The sequence below is a fragment of the Lontra canadensis genome, unplaced genomic scaffold (assembly GCF_010015895.1).
Source record: "Lontra canadensis isolate GAN:19392208 unplaced genomic scaffold, GSC_riverotter_1.0 scaffold66, whole genome shotgun sequence".
Taxonomy (NCBI): domain Eukaryota; kingdom Metazoa; phylum Chordata; class Mammalia; order Carnivora; family Mustelidae; genus Lontra; species Lontra canadensis.
The window spans coordinates 1331316-1350365 of NW_022631060.1; the positions used below are offsets into that span (position 1 = coordinate 1331316).

A 19050-nucleotide genomic window follows, 5' to 3' on the forward strand; every position below is an offset into this window, starting at 1 on the left:
TGCTGATATTATCTACACTTTACAAAAGAATAAACTGAGGACCATAGAAATTGTATGCACCACATCTTACAGAAGATTCTTGGTTGTAGGGGACTTCTGATGCTGAGGCTTCTTCCAAGGAGGGATCTCTGCAGTTAGGGATAGGAACACCGCAGGATCAGTCTGTGGGTAGCTTCAACCACAACCACCAAAGAAAGACAGAGTATGATGTTGACACAACCAATGAGGAACAGCATTGCTGTCATCCCACTACCCCGCCCTCATCATGGGAACTTGCAGCCTTCGTGAAACTGCAGGGATCTCACCACGTTGTGGGCGTCCACGTGGGACTCCTCGCGCAGTGATCCCTGACGCCGAGCTCTCGGCCACAACCGCAGAGTTAGAATCTTGCAACGGAGGACGAGGGCCTCAACCGAGGAAGTAGCGCCAGTCCATATGTCGGAGCTGCAAGACCCTGAATCAAGGACACGGCTCATCCAGATGTCGGAGCAGTAAGGCTCTGAACCAAGGGCAGGGCTCATCCAGATGTTAGAGCTGCAAGAACCTGAACCAAGGTCACCACATGGGATAATACGAACCAAGAAGCCTCCACGTGAGTGTAGGGAGCCTTAGCCAAGTTGTCACTGTTGCTAAGAATAAAACTACCCTAGGGGGCAGGTATTCCAATGACCCCTTAGTCAGAGTGCTTCCCAAACACAGTTGGGAAGAACCCCGATTAATACACTATTCTACTTTCTGTGTATTCCTTTCACTACCCCTTCTTCCATTGTGTGTTTCCAATAACTGACCTGTTTTACACACACAGCATCCTCTCAGATGAAGGTAGGTTGGCTAATTTGCAGGAGAACATAGGGTGTAGTGACTTGGGGATCCCAGGGTCATGGAACAAGTAGTAGCAATACTGACTCCTGCCCTCCACCTTTTGCTCATATTCCCATATTCTTTGTGGCTTAGTAGGAGATGTACACCAGATTTTGCTACAAAAATATATATAAGCATAATATTCTTCATGATAGGAATGATTGATTTTCAAGAACTGTGAGTTAAGAGTTTCTCTGTTTGTGTATCCTTTCCTGGCTGGGTTGGCAAGTATTACTTGGGAGAATCTTTAATCATGATTAAATAAGTAAATTCTTCCTTTGCTCACCTGGAGCAAGCCACAGAGAGTTCTCCATGTGAGAAGCGACTCTTCCGGGAATCACTTTCTGCAATCTTTATGCCCTGCCCATAGAAATTCAGTCTGACCCTCAACATCAAAACCAGAGCTCATTGTCCATACCTAACACCCATATGTCCCGAGGAGCCTGTTCTTTTTTTTTCTTGGATTCCCATGCTCTGGGGAATGACTCTATTTTTTCCAATAAAATTAACTCAATAAATGCCAGAGAATCTATGCTTTAAGGCTGACTTCCCAAACATATGTGACATGACTGATGTAAACAAATCTGTCCACTTATACATAATATGATTGTGTGGTTGATCAATAGATAGAAATTTAATCTTATTGGCAGATGGATTTAGCAAACAACTATCAAGTTCCAACAATTTAAATATACATTGCTAGAGCCAGACATTTCGACACTGTGAGGTTTTACAGCAGCAAAGATGTAAATGGAAGACACTTTAAAAACATGAGTTAAAGCCACATGATAATAATGTCAGTGGCCAAGAATGGATGGCGTACTATGTGGGGAGAAGGAAGTTGAGGCAAATCCTACCCAACTCTAATGTGCCACATAAAAGAATGTTCACTGAGGCCTGAGGGCAACAAGGAGCCAGTGAAAGATTCTGAACAGGTGATTTCCACATTTGATTCTCAGTTTAGAAATGTCTTTTTGGTCTCAGTATAGAGAGTGGACTTAAGGATTTAAGTTCCTCAGCTGTGTCTATTGGATTATTGTTTTGTATTTTTTTTATTCTTTAGCAAGTTGTAGTTAGGGGGGGGGATTTCCAATATCGACCATTAGACAATTGGGGGTCATGAAGCTGCTACAGTTGCATGGAGGGCTCAAGAGAAGCACCTGCTCGAGTTGTAAGGCAGATGCAGGCAGACAAAGCTCAGTCTCCCGCCTGAAAGAGCCATAAAGATGGCAGAAGCCACTACAGTGTTTGATGGGTTGTTGTTTCTAGACACTTCTCATGAGCTGGATTAATTTGGAGGCATGCTAGAATTGCCCACGCTAACCTGTACTAAACTCAAGAGGTGAGTACCATATCTTTGAACATCTTTTTTTTTCTTATTCATTGCTAAATTGTGAAAGCTACCTTTTCAAAGTTGAATCCAAAGAAGTTATATTCCCCAGCCTCCCCTGCAATGGTCATGTGGTCTAGTCTGCAAATCACTTACTCTTGCACTAGAGTTCAGTTTGAAAGAGAACAACAAAATAGACCCTACACCGAGCTTCAATGTTGCCTACACAGATGTTGGCCCAGGAAGGCAGGAAGGTTTGACCATCTGCCATAGAGTGCTGGGGTGGGAAGTAGCAAGGACACCTTTTCTTCAGTCTAAATCAGTGGTTTCCCTCTGGGCATTGGCTTACAAACTTAACTTTACCAGTGATTCTTTGAGCTCACTAATATCTGTTTTGCTTAAACCAGCCAGATTAAATTCTGTTGTCTGCCTCTAAGAATCCTAAGGATTCTCAGAGTGACTTTAAAGTTCATAAATGATGGATAAAATCTAATAGGAGCATTAGAGTTTTTAAGAGGTCATTAGCTATGTTCAAGAGAGCATATCAATGGGTTTATTTTAAATTATTTTAGAGAATTGTTTCATTGTGAAAAATTAGAAATGCAAGAATAAATTTCTCAATAACTTTTAAGTACCTTATTCAACAGTCACTATTTATTCTTTTACATTTTGTTCTAAAAATATGTTCCATTCATTCTATGTTTATGCTATATTTTAGGTCATAAGACATCATCCCACATTGTGTTGAAAGAAGAAACCAGAATGTTGGGGGTAAGGACTAAGTGCTACTTAAGTGGATAAACTACCAGTTTATTGTAAGTTCCAAATATTTTTTAAGAGAAGACAATGACTCCTCTGCCTCAACATCCTAATGAAAGAAAATTGATGGAATGAGTTCCAGCAATCCTACCCCTATAATTTTCTTTTGTCTAGGTATGTTTATGATTTAAAGTAAATCTGACACTGTAGGTCCTAAAGAAGATGATGAGGTTAGGGGTATATTCAAGAGATAATCTATATCACAGAGCTTTGTAGACATTGATCATCTCACAGCATTGCGTTCTTGGCACACTTCTTGTACATTTATCTTGGGGAAGGTGATATTCTGGAGCACTATTCCTACTCCTCCACCCCAACCACACCTAGCATGCTATATCTTTCTCTATCATATACCTTACCTAGTGGGCTCTTGAGTCAGATTAAAAACCAGGGCTGTAAGTTAAATCTGGGTTTAGGAAAGTGCCAAAGACCATTGGGACCAGAATCTTAGGATTCATCAGGCATGGTTGCAAGTGATCCTCTCATGGTGCCAAAAGTCAAAATTGCTAATGGAAGAAAATCACTGTCACATTATCTGGTTGAGGGGAATGGAGATGGTAGAAATGTATCAGAAAAAAGAACTGGCACTGAGCATACAGACAAGAAGAAGAGGCAGAATGGCCTGCAGAGACTACCGTTCTCTCAGAACTAGAGGGTGCTACGTATCTTCATTCATAAATAAGTCCCTAGACACCTTCATTTACTTGAAAGCAACCACACCTCCACAAATTGCTAGGAAATACTCATGAATAACCCCTGTATGAGGTACCTGTAGAGATTCCAAGCACTATTTGGCTGCTACCTTTCTCCATTACCTTGGCTTCTCCCCAGTTTTTGTAATTTCTAGAGCTAAACAGGAGTAGTGGCAAAGACCCCCTATGATTCAGAAACACAGAAGCTGTACTCCACCCATGCCCTTTCTGTCATCCAATTTGTAACTCTCTTGAAATTTTAAATGTCTGGATAACTGATTATGACATTCTTTTCTCACAGGCTGCCCAAGTAATGATTGGTCTGATCCACTGTGTTCTGGGATATTTCTGGATATACTTATATGTCAGAGAATTTGATTCAGTTTCAATAAATTACCTGCCTTTAACGTTGATGTCAGGATACCCATTTGGGGCATTCTTGATTGTGAGTAAATTATCTCACTGATGATCATGCATTCATTTATTCTATGTATTTGTGCCAGTTTCTGCAGCCAGGCAATAATTTAGAGATGCCACATGTGAAAATATACAATTCTTGCTGTCAGGAAACTCATTCTACTAAAGCTATTTTAAGATGATAAATTATTTATTTAAAATTCTTCTATATAAAAATTCTATTTAGTTGAATGAATATTAGGGACAAGGAATGGTAAGTTTCCTCAAAGGGCATTTGAGATAGGTAGTAAATGTTTACTTATAAGACTCATGTTTGCCAATAATATAGGCAAGCTGAGAGCCAGAGCTTAATGGTTGGGGCAATAGAATGGACTTTGAAAGTAGTTTGGCAAAAAGGTAAAGAAAGAGCAGGGGGCTATTGACCCCGGAGGAATTTGGAAGACTTCAAAAAGGATTTCCAAGGGATGTATATTGTCTTATAGCATGGTTTAAAATGTTCCGTCTCCTTCTATTTTCCCACAAACTTCTAAAAAATACCTGCCTATCTCACAGAAATATTTTTCACTCACTTGGCAAATATTCACTACCTCATGGAGGCTAAGCTCTGTTCTAAGTATGTCAGTTACAGTAGTGAACAAAAGAGACCAAGATTCCCTACCCTTGTAAAGTTTGCCTTCTAGCAAATGATAATGTATTAAAAGAAGAAAAGTACTGTGGGAAAAATAATGTAGAGGAGGATAAAAAGGTATAAGGTTGCAATTTTTATATTTTTTATTTTATATTGAATTCAAGCTTCATTGAGAAAAGACATTTGAACAAAGACTTGAAGGAGATGAAGTGAGAAGCCACAAGGGATGTCTGAAGAAAGAGTGTACAAGGAGAGGACCCTAGGCTGAGAGCAAGTATGGACCATTTACTGAACAAATGGCCAGTATGGATGGAGAAAATTGAGCTAAGAGAGATTGGTAGGAAAAGAGGTCAGTTATATGATAGGAAGTATGTTAATCTAAGGACCTGCAGTCATTAGATGTAATATTACTCCAAATAACCCTGAGAGCCATTGCAGGGTGTTGAACAGAGGAATGACATGATCTAACTTAAATATTTAAGAACCATTAAAAGATTGTAAAGGAGCAAAGACTCAAGCAAGGAGCCTTTTAAAAGATCTGATTATAGTTATGCAGGTGAGAGAGTATAGTGGCTCAAACCAGAGAGGTAATACAAGGAAAAGTTAATTCTGGATATATTTTTATATTAGAGCCCCAGAAATTTCCTGATGGCTTGGATATGGGATGTGGGAGGTGGGGGGAATAAAGGACTCTTCAAATTAATGAGTCAAGCAATTAAAAGAATAAATTTATCATCGACTGAGATGGGTAAGTCTCTGAGTTTAAAGGGGGTGGATTTTCACATGTTCAGTTTGGGGCATGTAGGGTTTGAAATCCGTTTTAGGTATCAGAGATGTCTTAGACATTAGAGATACCAAGTGTCCTGCTTATACACATGAGTCTGGAGTTTGGGGAAAAAACTATAAATATAAGGTCATTGGCATACTGATGGTATGCAATGATACAAGATGAAAATTCTAGCAAGAAGTTGTTCTAGCAAGAAGTTATCTTATTTGTGGAGAGGAGGACTATGGCCTACTCAGGCCGTCTGATACTGCGGCATCTCCAGCATTAGGTATTCAGATTGAAGAAGAGGGACAAACAAAGAAAACTGAGGAGTAAAACAGGAGAGTATACTATCCTGGAAGCCAAATGAAGAAGGTAGAGTCAAAGAGGGAGCTGTCAACTCTTAATGACTATAGATAGGTCAAGTTGGATGAGATAAGAGCTAAAATTGCCATTGGCTCTTGCAACATTGAGGTCGTGAGTGATCTTGACAAGAAGAGGTTCATTGTCAGGTGGTGCTAAAAACCTGATTGAAATTATTTTTAAAAAGAATCAGAAGACAGAGCCTAAGTTTAGAAAACTCTTTCATTGAGTTTTCCTGCAAAAAAGAAAAATAATGTGGTGTTAGCTAATGGAGCAAGTGCAGTATATACTTTTGTCCTGATACAGTGATTAACTGAGTCTGTCCTCAGAGTTATGGTGATAATCCAAGAGGAGATTGAGAGCATTGGTCACCCAATGTGGTGAGCCATGCTTGATTTACATATAATTACATGCCCTGTTTTTATGTTACCACACAGTAAGAAAGCTGCCACTAGCTAAGAGTCAAGAGTGAAGACAAGTTCTGTCCAGTCCTTTGATTGTTCAGAGACCCACACTAGAATTTCACTGGACTAAAATTACCCCTGGCCTCAGCTGATTATGTACTCTTTTTATCCCTAGTGTCTTTATTTATTAATTTTTTTTTATTTTTTTATGTTTTCATTTCTTTTTTTATTAACATACAATGTATTATTTGCTTCAGGGGTACAGGTCTGTGAATCATCAATCTTACACAATTCAGAGCACTCACCATAGCACACACCCTCCCTAATGTCCATGACTCAGCCACCTTCTCCTTCCCCCACCCCCCAGCAATCCAGAGTTTATTTCCTGAGATTAATAGTCTCTTACGGTCTGTCTCCCTCTTTAGTTTCATCTTCTTTGTGTTTTCATTTCTTTTGACTATATAACCAGGATGGAATTGCTGTGGTTACTATGTGTTTAAAGACTTGAGGAACCACTAAGCTGTTTTCCACCAGCAACACTGAGATTGAGGCCTGCTGTTTTTCTCCCTTCTCACCAGTGCTTATCATCATTATTTTGATTATAGCCATGCTAATGGGTAGAAAATAGTATCTCCTTTTGATTTTCTCTCTTTGACTATAGGTGTGGAGCATCCTTTCATGTTCATATAGACCATTTATCTGTCTTCTTTTGAGAAGTGTCAATTTAGATTCTTTGCCCTTTAAAAAAAATGGGTTAATTGTCCTATTTATTAATTTTTAAACCTAATGCCTGCATTTATGCAATTTATCTAAATTCAATTTTGAACTAAGGGGGTTTAAATAAATAAAGAGGCAAATGAATAGGTGTGTAATTTTTTTCAACATATTTGAGAGTTATTAGGAAAACATGGACCATAGGTACTTACAGCATCTGGCCATTAACAATGGGAGAATTCGCAGAGGGAAGTGCCCTTGCACTGAGGGTTAAGTCCTTTGCAGGAGCAGTTTCTTTTCCTGGGGACGATCATCCCCCAAGTTTTGATGCTTATTGTCAGCTTCAATGTCACCTTCTCTGAGAGATCATTTTGAAAAACCTCTTCAGATTCAACCCCCAAGGTATCCTCTATCATATCATACCATTTTATTTTCTTCGTATTTTGATAAGACACGAAAGTGTGTGATGGTCAAAGGCCCCATGTTTCTGAGGAAAGAACATGCACGGCTGCCCTCATTACAGACTGTGGATAGTCTTTTTTTAGAAAGGCTGCATGCATACATGCAGTTTATACCAATGGGGGGGGAACCATTCTTGATGTACAACTATGCACAACAACTATCTATTTTAAAATTATTTTTAATCAAGTGTAATTAACATACAGTGTTATATTAGTTTCAGCGCACAATATAATGATTCAACAATTCAATACATTACTCACTGCTTATCACAATAAAGGTACTTTTAGTCCCCGTCACCTATTTCACCCACCCCCCGCCCACCCACCTCCCCTCTGGTAACTACCAGTTCATTCTCTATAGTTAAGAGGTTTTTTTTGTTTGTTTTTCTCGCCTTTCTTCATTTTGTTTTCTTAAATTCCACATCCTTTGTGATGTGAAATCATATGATATTTGTCTTTCTCTGACTGACTTAATTTGCTTAGCATTATGCCCTCTAGATCCACCCATGTTGTTGCATATTGAAAGATTTCACCTTTTGAATGGCTGAGTAATATTCCATTATATGTTACACACCACTTCTTTACCTCAGTCATCTATGGTTGAACACTTGGGTTGCTTCCATATCTTGGCTATTGTGAATATGCTGCAATAAATGTAGGGGTGCATATATCTTTCCAAAGTAGTGTTTTCATATTCTTTGGATAAATTCCCAGTAGTGGTGGAATTATAGGACCATATACTAATTCTACTTTTAATTTTTTGAAGAACCTATGTACTGTCTTCCACAGTGGCTGCACCAGCTTGCGTTTCCATCAACAATGCACAAGCGTTCCTTTTTCTCCACATCTTCACCAATACTTATTGTTTCTTGTGTTTTTTATTTTAGTCTTTCCGATAGGTGTGAGGTTATATCTCATTGTGATTTTGATTTGCATTCCCCTAATGATGAGTGATGTTGAGCATCGTTTCAAGTATATTGGCCATCTGTATTTCCTCTTTGGGACAATATCTGTTCATATCTTCTGCCCATTTTTAATTGGATTACTTGTTTTTTGGTGTTGAGGTGTGTAACTTCTTTATTTATTTTAGATATTAGCTCCTTCTTGGATATATCATTTGCAAATATCTTCTACCATTCAGTAGGCTTTCTTTTTGTTTTATTGATGGTTTCCTTCACTGTGCAAAAGATTTTCAGAAACAACTGTCTTTCCATCCAATACCAGAAAATAATAAGATATTCAGGATAGGTGACTTTGGGGTGTTTCTTACATTTCAGAAATTAACTGCAGATTAAATGCTTTTTAAATGATATTTTCTGTTAATAAAATAGTTTTCACAGTTTGGCGACCGTGGCCATTGCTGCTATAAACATTGGGGTACAAATGTTTATAGCAACAATGGCCACGGTCGCCAAACTGTGGAAAGAACCAAGATGCCCTTCAACAGACGAATGGATAAGGAAGATGTGGTCCATATACACTATGGAGTATTCTGCCTCCATCAGAAAGGATGAATACCCAACTTTTGTAGCAACATGGACAGGACTGGAAGAGATTATGCTGAGTGAAATAAGTCAAACAGAGAAAGTCAATTATCATATGGTTTCACTTATTTGTGGAGCATAACAAATAGCATGGAGGACAAGGAGAGATGGAGAGGAGAAGGAAGTTGAGGGAAATTGGAAGGGGAGGTGAACCATGAGAGACTATGGACTCTGAAAAACAATCTGAGGGTTTTGAAGGGGTGGGGGGTGGGAGGTTGGGGGATCCAGGTGGTGGGTATTGGAGAGGGCACAGATTGCATGGAGCACTGGGTGTGGTGCAAAAACAATGAATACTGTTACGCTGAAAAAATAAAAAATTTAAAAAAATAGTTTTCAATAGCATTCTATTAAACATTCATGTGAGTGGACTCACTATAACAGTGTGTATTTTCTAGTAATAAAAGCTCATGTACTCAACAAGAAGTTTCTTTATTTTTTAGCATGCCAAGCCTTTTATTATGGAAAATTTCAAACATTAAGAAACAGAAGAGTATATTGACCCCTTGGACCTAGTTTAGACAATTATCAGCTCATATTTAGTCTTGCTTCATACATCCTTCCATTCACTTTCCCTGTTTTACTCAGATTATTCTGAAGCAGTTCCTAGACATCACATAATTTTATGTGTAAATATTTCAGCATGCATCTCTGAAAGACAAAGACTCTTAAAAATACAAATAACCTTGCAATGACCTGGATGGAACTAGAGCATATTATGCTAGGTGAAATAAGTCAGTCAGAGAAAGACAAACACCATAAAATTTCATTCATACATGGATTTTAACAAACAAAATAGAGAAACACAGGTGAAGGGAAGGAAAAATAAAATAATATGAAAACAGAGAGGGAAGCAAACCATAAGAGACTGTTAACTATAGGGAAAAAACTGGGGGTTGCTGGAGGGGAGGGGGATGGAAGGATGGGTAATTGGTGATAGGCATGTTATATGCAACTGATGAAACACTGAACTCTCCCTATGAAACTAGTAATTCAGTATGTGTTAACTAAGTTGAATTTAAATTAAAAACTTTTTAGAAATCGACAAGAAGTTCTAATTGAAACCAGTAAAATTGTATCTATCCTCCATGACATAAATCACATTAAAAAATTATTCCTTCCACAGTTTGGCTACCGTGGCCATTGCTGCTATAAACATTGGGGTACAGATGGCCCTTCTTTTCACTACATCTGTATCTTTGGGGTAAATACCCAGTAGTGCAATGGCAGGGTCATAGGGAAGCTCTATTTTTAATTTCTTGAGGAATCTCCACACTGTTTTCCAAAGTGGCTGCATCAACTTGCATTCCCGCCAACAGTGTAAGAGGGTTCCCCTTTCTCCACGTCCCCTCCAACACATGTTGTTTCCTGTCTTGCTAATTTTGGCCATTCTAAGTGGTGTAAGGTGATATCTCAATGTGGTTTTAATTTGAATCTCCCTGATGGCTAGTGATGATGAACATTTTTTCATGTGTCTGATAGCCATTTATATGTCTTCTTCAGAGAAGTGTCTGTTCGTATCTTCTGCCCATTTTTTGATATGATTATCTGTTTTGTGTGTGTTGAGTTTGAGGAGCTCTTTATAGATCCTGGATATCAACCTTTTGTTTGTACTGTCATTTGCAAATATCTTCTCCCATTCCGTGGGTTGCCTCTTTGTTTTCTTGACTGTTTCCTTTGCTGTGCAGAAGCTTTTGATTTTGATAAAGTCCCAAAAGTTTATTTTGGCTTTTGTTTCCTTTGCCTTTGGAGACATATCTTGAAAGAAGTTGCTGTGGCTGATATCGAAGAGGAACATAATCCTATGTTCTCCTCTAGGATTCTGATGGATTCCTGTCTCACATTGAGGTCTTTTATCTATTTTGAGTTTATCTTTGTGTACGGTGTAAGAGAATGGTCGAGTTTCATTCTCCTACATATACCTGTCCAGTTTTCCCAGCACCATTTATTGAAGAGACTGTCTTTTTTCCACTGTATATTTTTTCCTGTTTTGTCAAAGATTATTTGACCATAGAGTTGAGGGTCCATATCTGGGCTCTCTACTCTGTTCCACTGGTCTATGTGTCTGTTTTTATGTCAGTACCATGCTGTCTTGGTGATCACAGCTTTGTAGTAAAGCTTGAAATCAGGTAACGTGATGCCCCCAGTTTTATTTTTGTTTTTCAACATTTCGTTAGCGATTTGGGGTCTCTTCTGGTTCCATACAAATTTCTGGATTATTTGCTCCAGCTCTTTGAAGAATACCGGTGGAATTTTGATTGGAATGGCATTAAAAGTATAGATTGCTCTAGGCAGTATAGACATTTTAACAATATTTATTCTTCCGATCCAAGAGCATGGAATTCAAGTGAAGCATTAGGAGCACTATCTAAATGAAATTATAATGGAAAAAGAAAGAAAGAACCAAAAGAAATAATTGGACAAGTTTCTAAGGAAAAATCATTTATATCCATGTTGTTGTAAATGCTAGAGGGTATGTAATGTGGATAGAACTAGAGTGTGTTTTGCTAAGCAAAATCAGTCAGAGAAAGACAAATAACATATGATTTCACTTATATGTGGAATTTAAGAAACAAAACAGATGAACATAGGGTAAGGTAAGGGAAAATACGTTAAGATTAAAAACAGAGAGAGTCAAACCGTAAGAGACTCTTAACTATATGGAACAAACTGAAGATTGCTGGAGGGCAGGTAGGTGGGCAGATGGGGTAAAAGGGTGATGTTCATTAAGGGGAGCACTTATAGTGAGCACTGGGTATTATATGCAAGTGATGAATCATGAAATTCTACTCCTCAAACTAATACTACACTGTATTTTAACTAGCTTGAATTTTATAAAATCTTGAAAGAAAAAAAATTATTGTACTGGATTTGTTTTGAAGTGCTATTTATTAGATACTGGATTTTAAATAAATGATCTTATTTTTAAAAAATATTCCTTTATTCCATTTTAAATACATGTGTAACATTAACCCAATAATTGTTCCCTCCATCTCTTTAATAGAAAACCATGGATTTATTACTACGTGATTTTTCCAGGGACTACCATAGGACTACAATAGGAATTTTGGTGTTTCAGCCAAATTATTTTCAAACTTCAATTTCTCTTTGGATGAGGAAAAAAAAAGGAAAGAAGAAAGGAAAGGAAAGAAAAAAGAAAAGAGAAAGAAATTAACCCAGGTTCCTCAAGAAAGAGGAGGACTTTTACTGAAAAAACAATCTGAAGGGTTTGAAGAGGTTGGGGGGTGGGAGGTTGGGGGAACCAGGTGGTGGGTATTAGAGAGGGCACGGATTGCATGGAGCACTGGGTGTGGTACAAAAACAATGAATACTGTTATGCTGAAAATAAATTTAAAAAAAAATGAAAAAAAAATATTAGAAACTACTTTACTCTTTGAGGAATCTAAAAAATAATTGGGACAAAAGTGGGGAGAGAGCCCTCTGATATAAAATAGAGAATTTGGCTGGCTTTGACTCCCTGACTCCTGGGAAATTTCTCAAGTGATATGAGTGTCTTGGTTATTCCTGGGCCCCTTGCACCATACCTGAGTGTTCAAGAGCTGGTTGTGCCAGAAAGATCAACCACAGAAACATAATGTAACCCCATAATGAAATTGCAGAAACTGAGGCTCAGGTAGGTTTCCTGGTTGATTATATACATTGATGTGCCAGGAGGGTGATGCGTGCTCAGAACATGGAAGCTTCATGCTTCAGACCATTCTAGACCTCACCCTTGGCATCTCTTCATTCGACTGGTCCTGATGTGTACCTTTTCTGGTAACAGTGTAATTGTAAGTATAGCACTTTCCTGGGTTCTATAAGTCACTCTAGCAAATTCTCAAACCTGAGATGGGTAGTGGAGAACCTTGTATTTGTAGGCAGTTGGTCAGAAATCCAGGTGGTCTGGAAATCCCCAAGCTTATGGCTGGGGTCTGAAGTGAATGCAGTCTTATTGGAATTCCTGTGCCCTTACCCTGTGAAGTCTGAGCTAACTCTGGGTAGTTGGCATTACACTGCATTACACTCGCAAAGTAGAGACCACCAGAACATCACCAGGAGAGTGAAGGAGCTGAAGGACAGGAAACGTTTAGGAATTTTAGAAATTTGGGGATTTTACCTCACACCTCATCAAACCTATTTAAATGGTCTCGTATCCCCATATTAAATATCATTTTGCTTTGAAAAATTAAAAGTCTTCTTATGATTCTGGTTTTAGAAAATTATCTACAAATAACTCATTTAATGTAGTATTACATATACCTTCTCAGCAATCATTGTGGATACTTGGGAAATCCAAAGAAGTGAAAAATATCTAACTTATGAATTATTTTCTAATGTAATAAAGTTGTTATGGATTCTAAATTTAGCAGTAATGAAGTTAACATAATGTTACATTTTATAGACCTTTCATTAAACTTGTTATTAATTAATTAAAAGTTGTCAGAGGAATTTCTTGGGTGATAACAAAGTTGCTTACAGGTGCCTCTTTTTTTTTTCTCAGTTTATCATATCAGGAATTTTTGCAGTAGAAGCAGAGAAGACACGTTCCCCAAAATTGGTAAGAATAATTGAGGCAATTTCAAGGATAAAAATTTAACTTGTCAAAAACAAGGATACCAGTAAGGAGAGGATATCACTGCCTCTTAAATAGTAGAAATTTATTCAAAATACTAAAATGTAAAACATTGCCTTATAATACTTCACAATTTTTTAAATGGATGGACCCCAATATAATTCTTTGCTAATTTCATAAAACATTAAAATAACACAGAATGCATGAAGCAAACCAGGAAATCAGAAGTGAAAATTTAAATAGGCTATGTTATTTTTTTCAAATTAAATATCAAATATAATAGAAAACTTGTAAATGGATACTTTGAAGCAGTGTAAGGGAAAAAATGTGATTAAAACAGTGTTAAGATGTTTTTTTTTTTTTTAATTTTTTTTTTTTTAAGATTTTATTTATTTATTTGCCAGAGAGAGAGAGAGAGAGAGCACAGGCAGACAGAATGGCAGGCAGAGGCAGAGGGAGAAGCAGGCTCCCTGATGAGCAAGGAGCCCGATGTGGGACTCGATCCCAGGACTCTGGGATCATGACCTGAGCCGAAGGCAGCTGCTTAACCAACTGAGCCACCCAGGCGTCCCAAGTGTTAAGATGTTTTAAATGGCTTCTATTTCCCAGATGCCTCACTCAGAGTTTTTCTCTATTACCTCACAACAAACCCTATCAGGGTGGATTATATTATATACCAAGAGTATCAACAACCATCTCTAAAGATAGTTGACTTTCTATGCTTGACTTTTTTCACTTAGCAAAATCCCCTCCAGTCCCATCCATGTTGATGCAAAAGTTGGGTATTCATCCTTTCTGGTAGCTGAGTAATATTCCATTGTATATATGGACCACATCTTCTTTATCCATTCATCTGTTGAAGGGTATTTCAGCTCTTTCCACAGTCTGGCTATCATGAACATTGCTGCTATGAATATTGGGGTTCATGTGGCCCTTCTTTTCTCACTTATTTGTGGAACATAAGGAATAGCATGGAGAACATTGGGAGAAGGAAGGGAAAAATGAAGGGGGGGAATCAGAAGGGGAGATGAACCATGAGAGACTATGGACTCTCAGAAACAAACCAAGGGTTGGGGAGGTGGTTAGCCTGGTGATGGGTATTAAGGAGGGCACGGATTGCATGGAGCACTGGGTGTTGTGTATAATGTAGTGTTCCATGGCTCATTGTTTGTGTATAACAATGAGCCATGGAACACTACATCAAAAACTAATGATGTACTGTATGGTGGCTAACATAATAAAAAAAAAAAACTATCTCTAAAGATCTAGATTTTTAAATTTTTTTTAAATTCCATTTAGTTAACATATACTGTATTATTAGTTTCAGAGGGAGAATTCAGTGATTCATCAGCTGCATATAACACCCAGTGTTCGTTACATCATGTGCCTTCCTTAATGCCCATTACCCAATTACCCTCCAAAACTCCAAAATGGATTACATTATCCATTACATCATATAACATATGTTGCTATAAACATTGGGGTGCATGTGCCCTTCAAATCACTGTTTGTATCCTTTGGATAAATACCCAGTAGTGCAATTGCTGAGCCATAGGGTAGTTCTATTTTTAACTTTTTGAGGAATCTCCATACTGTTTTCCACAGTGACTGCACCAGTTTGCTTCCCCCCCAAAAGTGTAATAGGGTACCCCTTTCTCCACATCCTCACCGACATCTGTTGTTTCCTGACTTATTAATTTTAGCCATTCTCACTGTGGTTTTGATTTGTATTTCCCTGATGTGAAGTGACGTTTAGTGATTTTCCATATGTCTCTTGGCCATTTGGATATCTTCTTTGCAAAAATATCTTTTCATGTCTTCTACCTATTTCTTGATTGGATTATTTGTTTTGGGGGCAGGGAATGTTGAGTTTGATATTTTCTTTACATATCTTGGAAACTAGCCCTTTATCTGATCTGTCATTTGTGAATATCTTCTCCCATTCAGCAGGTTGCCTTTTAGTTTTGTTGACTGTTTTCTTTGCTGTGAAAAAGCTTTTTATCCTGATGAGGTCCTAATACTTCATTTTTGCATTTGTCTCCCTTGCCCTTGGAGAGGTGCCTAGTAAGAAATTGCTGTGGCCGAGGTCAAAAAAGTTGCTGTCTGTGTTCTCCTCTGGGATTTTGATGGATTCTTGTCATTTTGAGTTTATTTTTGTGTATGGTGTAAGAAAGTGGTCCAGCTTCATTCTTCTGCATGTGACTGTCCAATTTTCCCAACACTGTTTCTTGAAGAAATTGTCTTTTCTCCATTGGATATTCTTTCCTGCTTTGTCAAAGATTAGTTGACCATAGAGTTAAGGGTCCATTTGTGTTTTCTCTATTCTGCTCCATTGATCTATGTGTTTGTTTTTGTTCCAGTACCATACTGTATGATGGTCACAGTTTTGTAATACAGCTTGGAAGTCCAGAATTGTGATGCCTCCAGCTTTGGTTTTCTTTTTCCACATTACTTTGGCTATTTGGGGTCTTATCTGGTTTCATACAAATTTTAGGATTGTTTGTTCCAGCCCTGTGAAAAATGCTGGTGGGGACTGCACTGAATGTGTAGATTGCTTTGCGTAGCATAGACATTTTAATGATGTTCATTCTTTCAGTCCATGAGTATGGAATGTTTTTCCATTTCTTTGTGTCTTCCTCAATTTCTTTCATTAGTGTTATATACTTTGGGGTTTTTTTAAGATTTTTATTTACTTATTTGAGAGCGAGAGAGAATAAAAGAGAAAGAGAGAGAGCAGGAGGAGCAGGGAGGGGCAGAGGGAGAGGGATAAGTAAACTCTGCTGAGCAAGGAGCCTGATGCTGGGCTGGATCCTAGGACCTTGGGATCATGACCTGAGCCAACCAACTGAGCCACCGAGGTGCCCCAAATGTTCTCTAGTTTTCAGAGTACAGATCCTTTATCTCTTTGATTGGGTTTATTTCTAGGTATCTTATAGTTTTTGGTGCATTATAAATGGGATCAATTCCTTGATTTCTCTTTCTTTTGTCTCATTATTAGTGTAGAGAAATGCAACTGACTTCTGTGCATTGATTTTATATCCTATGACTTTGCTGAATTCCTCTATCAGTTTTAGCAATTTTTTGGTGGATGCTTTGGGTTTTCTACATAGAGTATCATGTAGTCTTCATAGATTGAAACTTTGAGTTCTTTACTGATTTGGATGCCTTTTATTTATTTTTGTTGTTTCATTGCTTATGCTACAACTTCCAGTACTATGTTGAAGAACAGTGGTGAGAGTGGATGTCCCTGTTGTGTTTTGTGTTTCTGACCTTAGGGGAAAAGCTCTCAGTTTTCCTCCAGTGAGGATGATATTTGCTATAGGTCTCTTGTATATGGCTTTTATGATATTGAGGTATGTTCCCTCTATCCCTACAGGGCAGAGAGCTTTTATCAAGAAAGGATACTGTATTTTGTCAAATGCTTTTTCTGCATTGAGAGGATCATATGGTTCTTGTCCTTTCTTTTATTAATGTGTTGTATTACATTGATTGATTTGCAGATGTTGAACCACCCTTACAGCCGAGGAATAAATACCACTTGGTCGTGGTGAGTAATCCTTTTATTGTACTATTGGATCCTATTAGCTAGTATCTTGGTGAGAATTTTTGCAGCCATGGTCATCAAGGGTATTGGTCTGCAATTCTCCTTTTTAGTGGGGTCTTTATCTGGTTTTGGGATCAAGGTTATGCTGGCCTCATAAGAAGAGTTTGGAAGTTTCCTTCCATTTCTATGTTTTGAAACATTTTCAGAAGAACAGGTATTATTTCTTCTTTAAATGTTTGGTAGAATACCATAGGGAAGTCCTCTGGCCCCAGACTTTTGTTTGTTTGGTTGGAGATTTTTGGCTACTGCTTCAATTTCTTTGCTGGTTATGGGTCTGTTCAATTTTTCTATTTCTTCCTGTTTGGGGTTTTGTAGTTTATAGGTTTCTAGGAATTTACCATTTCTTTCAGATTGACTACTTTTTTGGCTTATAGTTGTTCATAATATTCTCTTAATCGTTTGTATTTCTTTGGTGTTGGTCATGGTCTCTCCTCTTTCATTCATGCTTTTATTTATTTGAGTCGTTTCTCTTTTCTTTTTGATAAGTTTGTCCAGGAGTTTATCAGTCTTATTAATTCTTTCAAAGAACCATCTACTAGTTTCAGTGATCTGTTCTACTGTTCTTTTTTTTTAAATTTCTATATCATTGATTTCTGCTTTAATCTTTATTTATCTTCTCCTGTGGATTTAGGCTTTACTTGCTGTTCTTTTTCCAGCTCCTTTAGGTGTAAGATGAGGTTGTATATTTGAGACTTTTCTTGCTTCTTGAGGAAGGCCTGTCTTGCTATATACTTCTTTCTTAGGACTGTCTTTGCTGCATCCCAAAGATTCTGAACTGTCATGTTTTCATTTTCATTTACTTCCATGTATCTTTAAAATTCTTCTTCAATTTCCTGGTTGACCCATTCATTCTTTAGTAATGTTCTTTAATTTCCATATATTTGTGGTCCTTCCAAATTTTTTCTTGTGGTTGACTTCAATTTTCATAGCATTGTGGTCTGAAACTATGCACGGTATGATGATTTCAATATTTTTGTACTGGTTGAGATCTGATTTGTGACCTAGTATGTGATCTATTCTGGAGAATATTCCATATGCTTTCGAGAAGAATGTGTATTTTGCTGTTTTGTGATGAAATGCTTTGAATATATCTGTTAAGTCCATCTGATCCAGTGTGTCATTCAAAGTCCTTGTTTCCTTGTTGATCTTCTGCTTAGGCGATCTGCCCATTGCTATAAATGGGATCTTAACAGTCCCTGCTATTATTGTATTATTATCAATGTGTTTCTTTAATTTGTTATTAATTGGTTATATATTTGGCTTCTCCCACGTTAGAGGCATAAATATTTACAATTGTTAGATCTTCTTGTTGGACAGACCCTTTTGTTATGATATAGTGTCCTTCTTCATCTCTTATTACAGTCTTTGGTTTGAAATACAGTTTTCTGGTATTTTGGCAAGGATGGCAACTCCAGCTTTGTTTTGATGTCCATTAGCATGATAAATGGCTCTTTACCCCTCACTTTCACTGTGGAGGTATCTTTGGGTCTAAAAGAGTCTCTTATAAGTAACATATTGATGGGTCTTTTATTTTAAATCCATTCTGATACCCTATGTCTTTTGACTAGAACATTTAGTTCCTGTACATTCATAGTAAGTATTGAAAGATACGAATTTAATGACATAGTATTATCTGCAAAATCTCTGTTCCTCTGGATTGTCTCTTAAAGACCTAGATTTAGATGTAGATTGTATGTGATAGAGTTGGACTTTGAACCCAGATAGCTTAGTTCAGAATCCAAAATTGCTTAGAGGATATGGCTGGAGGAACAAATGCTTAAGCTACAAAGGCTGGGGCTAAAAATCAGAAGAGAGAATGTGAGCAGCAGGTCCTGATTTAGGATAAGATAATATGCAAGAATCCCATCAAAGATGGA

At 37.6% G+C, this 19050-nt stretch overlaps 1 protein-coding gene across 1 annotated transcript in view; it reads left to right on the forward strand.

The window, feature by feature from the left end:
• The first annotated feature begins 533 nt into the window (after nucleotides 1-533).
• Nucleotides 534-19050, forward strand: part of LOC116880193 (membrane-spanning 4-domains subfamily A member 8-like) — a 30968-nt gene continuing 12451 nt past the window's right edge. The window contains exons 1-4 of the mRNA XM_032879055.1: nucleotides 534-592; nucleotides 2910-2962; nucleotides 4004-4147; nucleotides 13498-13554. Coding sequence (XP_032734946.1) covers nucleotides 2954-2962; nucleotides 4004-4147; nucleotides 13498-13554 — 210 coding nt within the window. The 5' untranslated portion in view covers nucleotides 534-592; nucleotides 2910-2953. The remainder of the gene's footprint in view (nucleotides 593-2909; nucleotides 2963-4003; nucleotides 4148-13497; nucleotides 13555-19050) is intronic.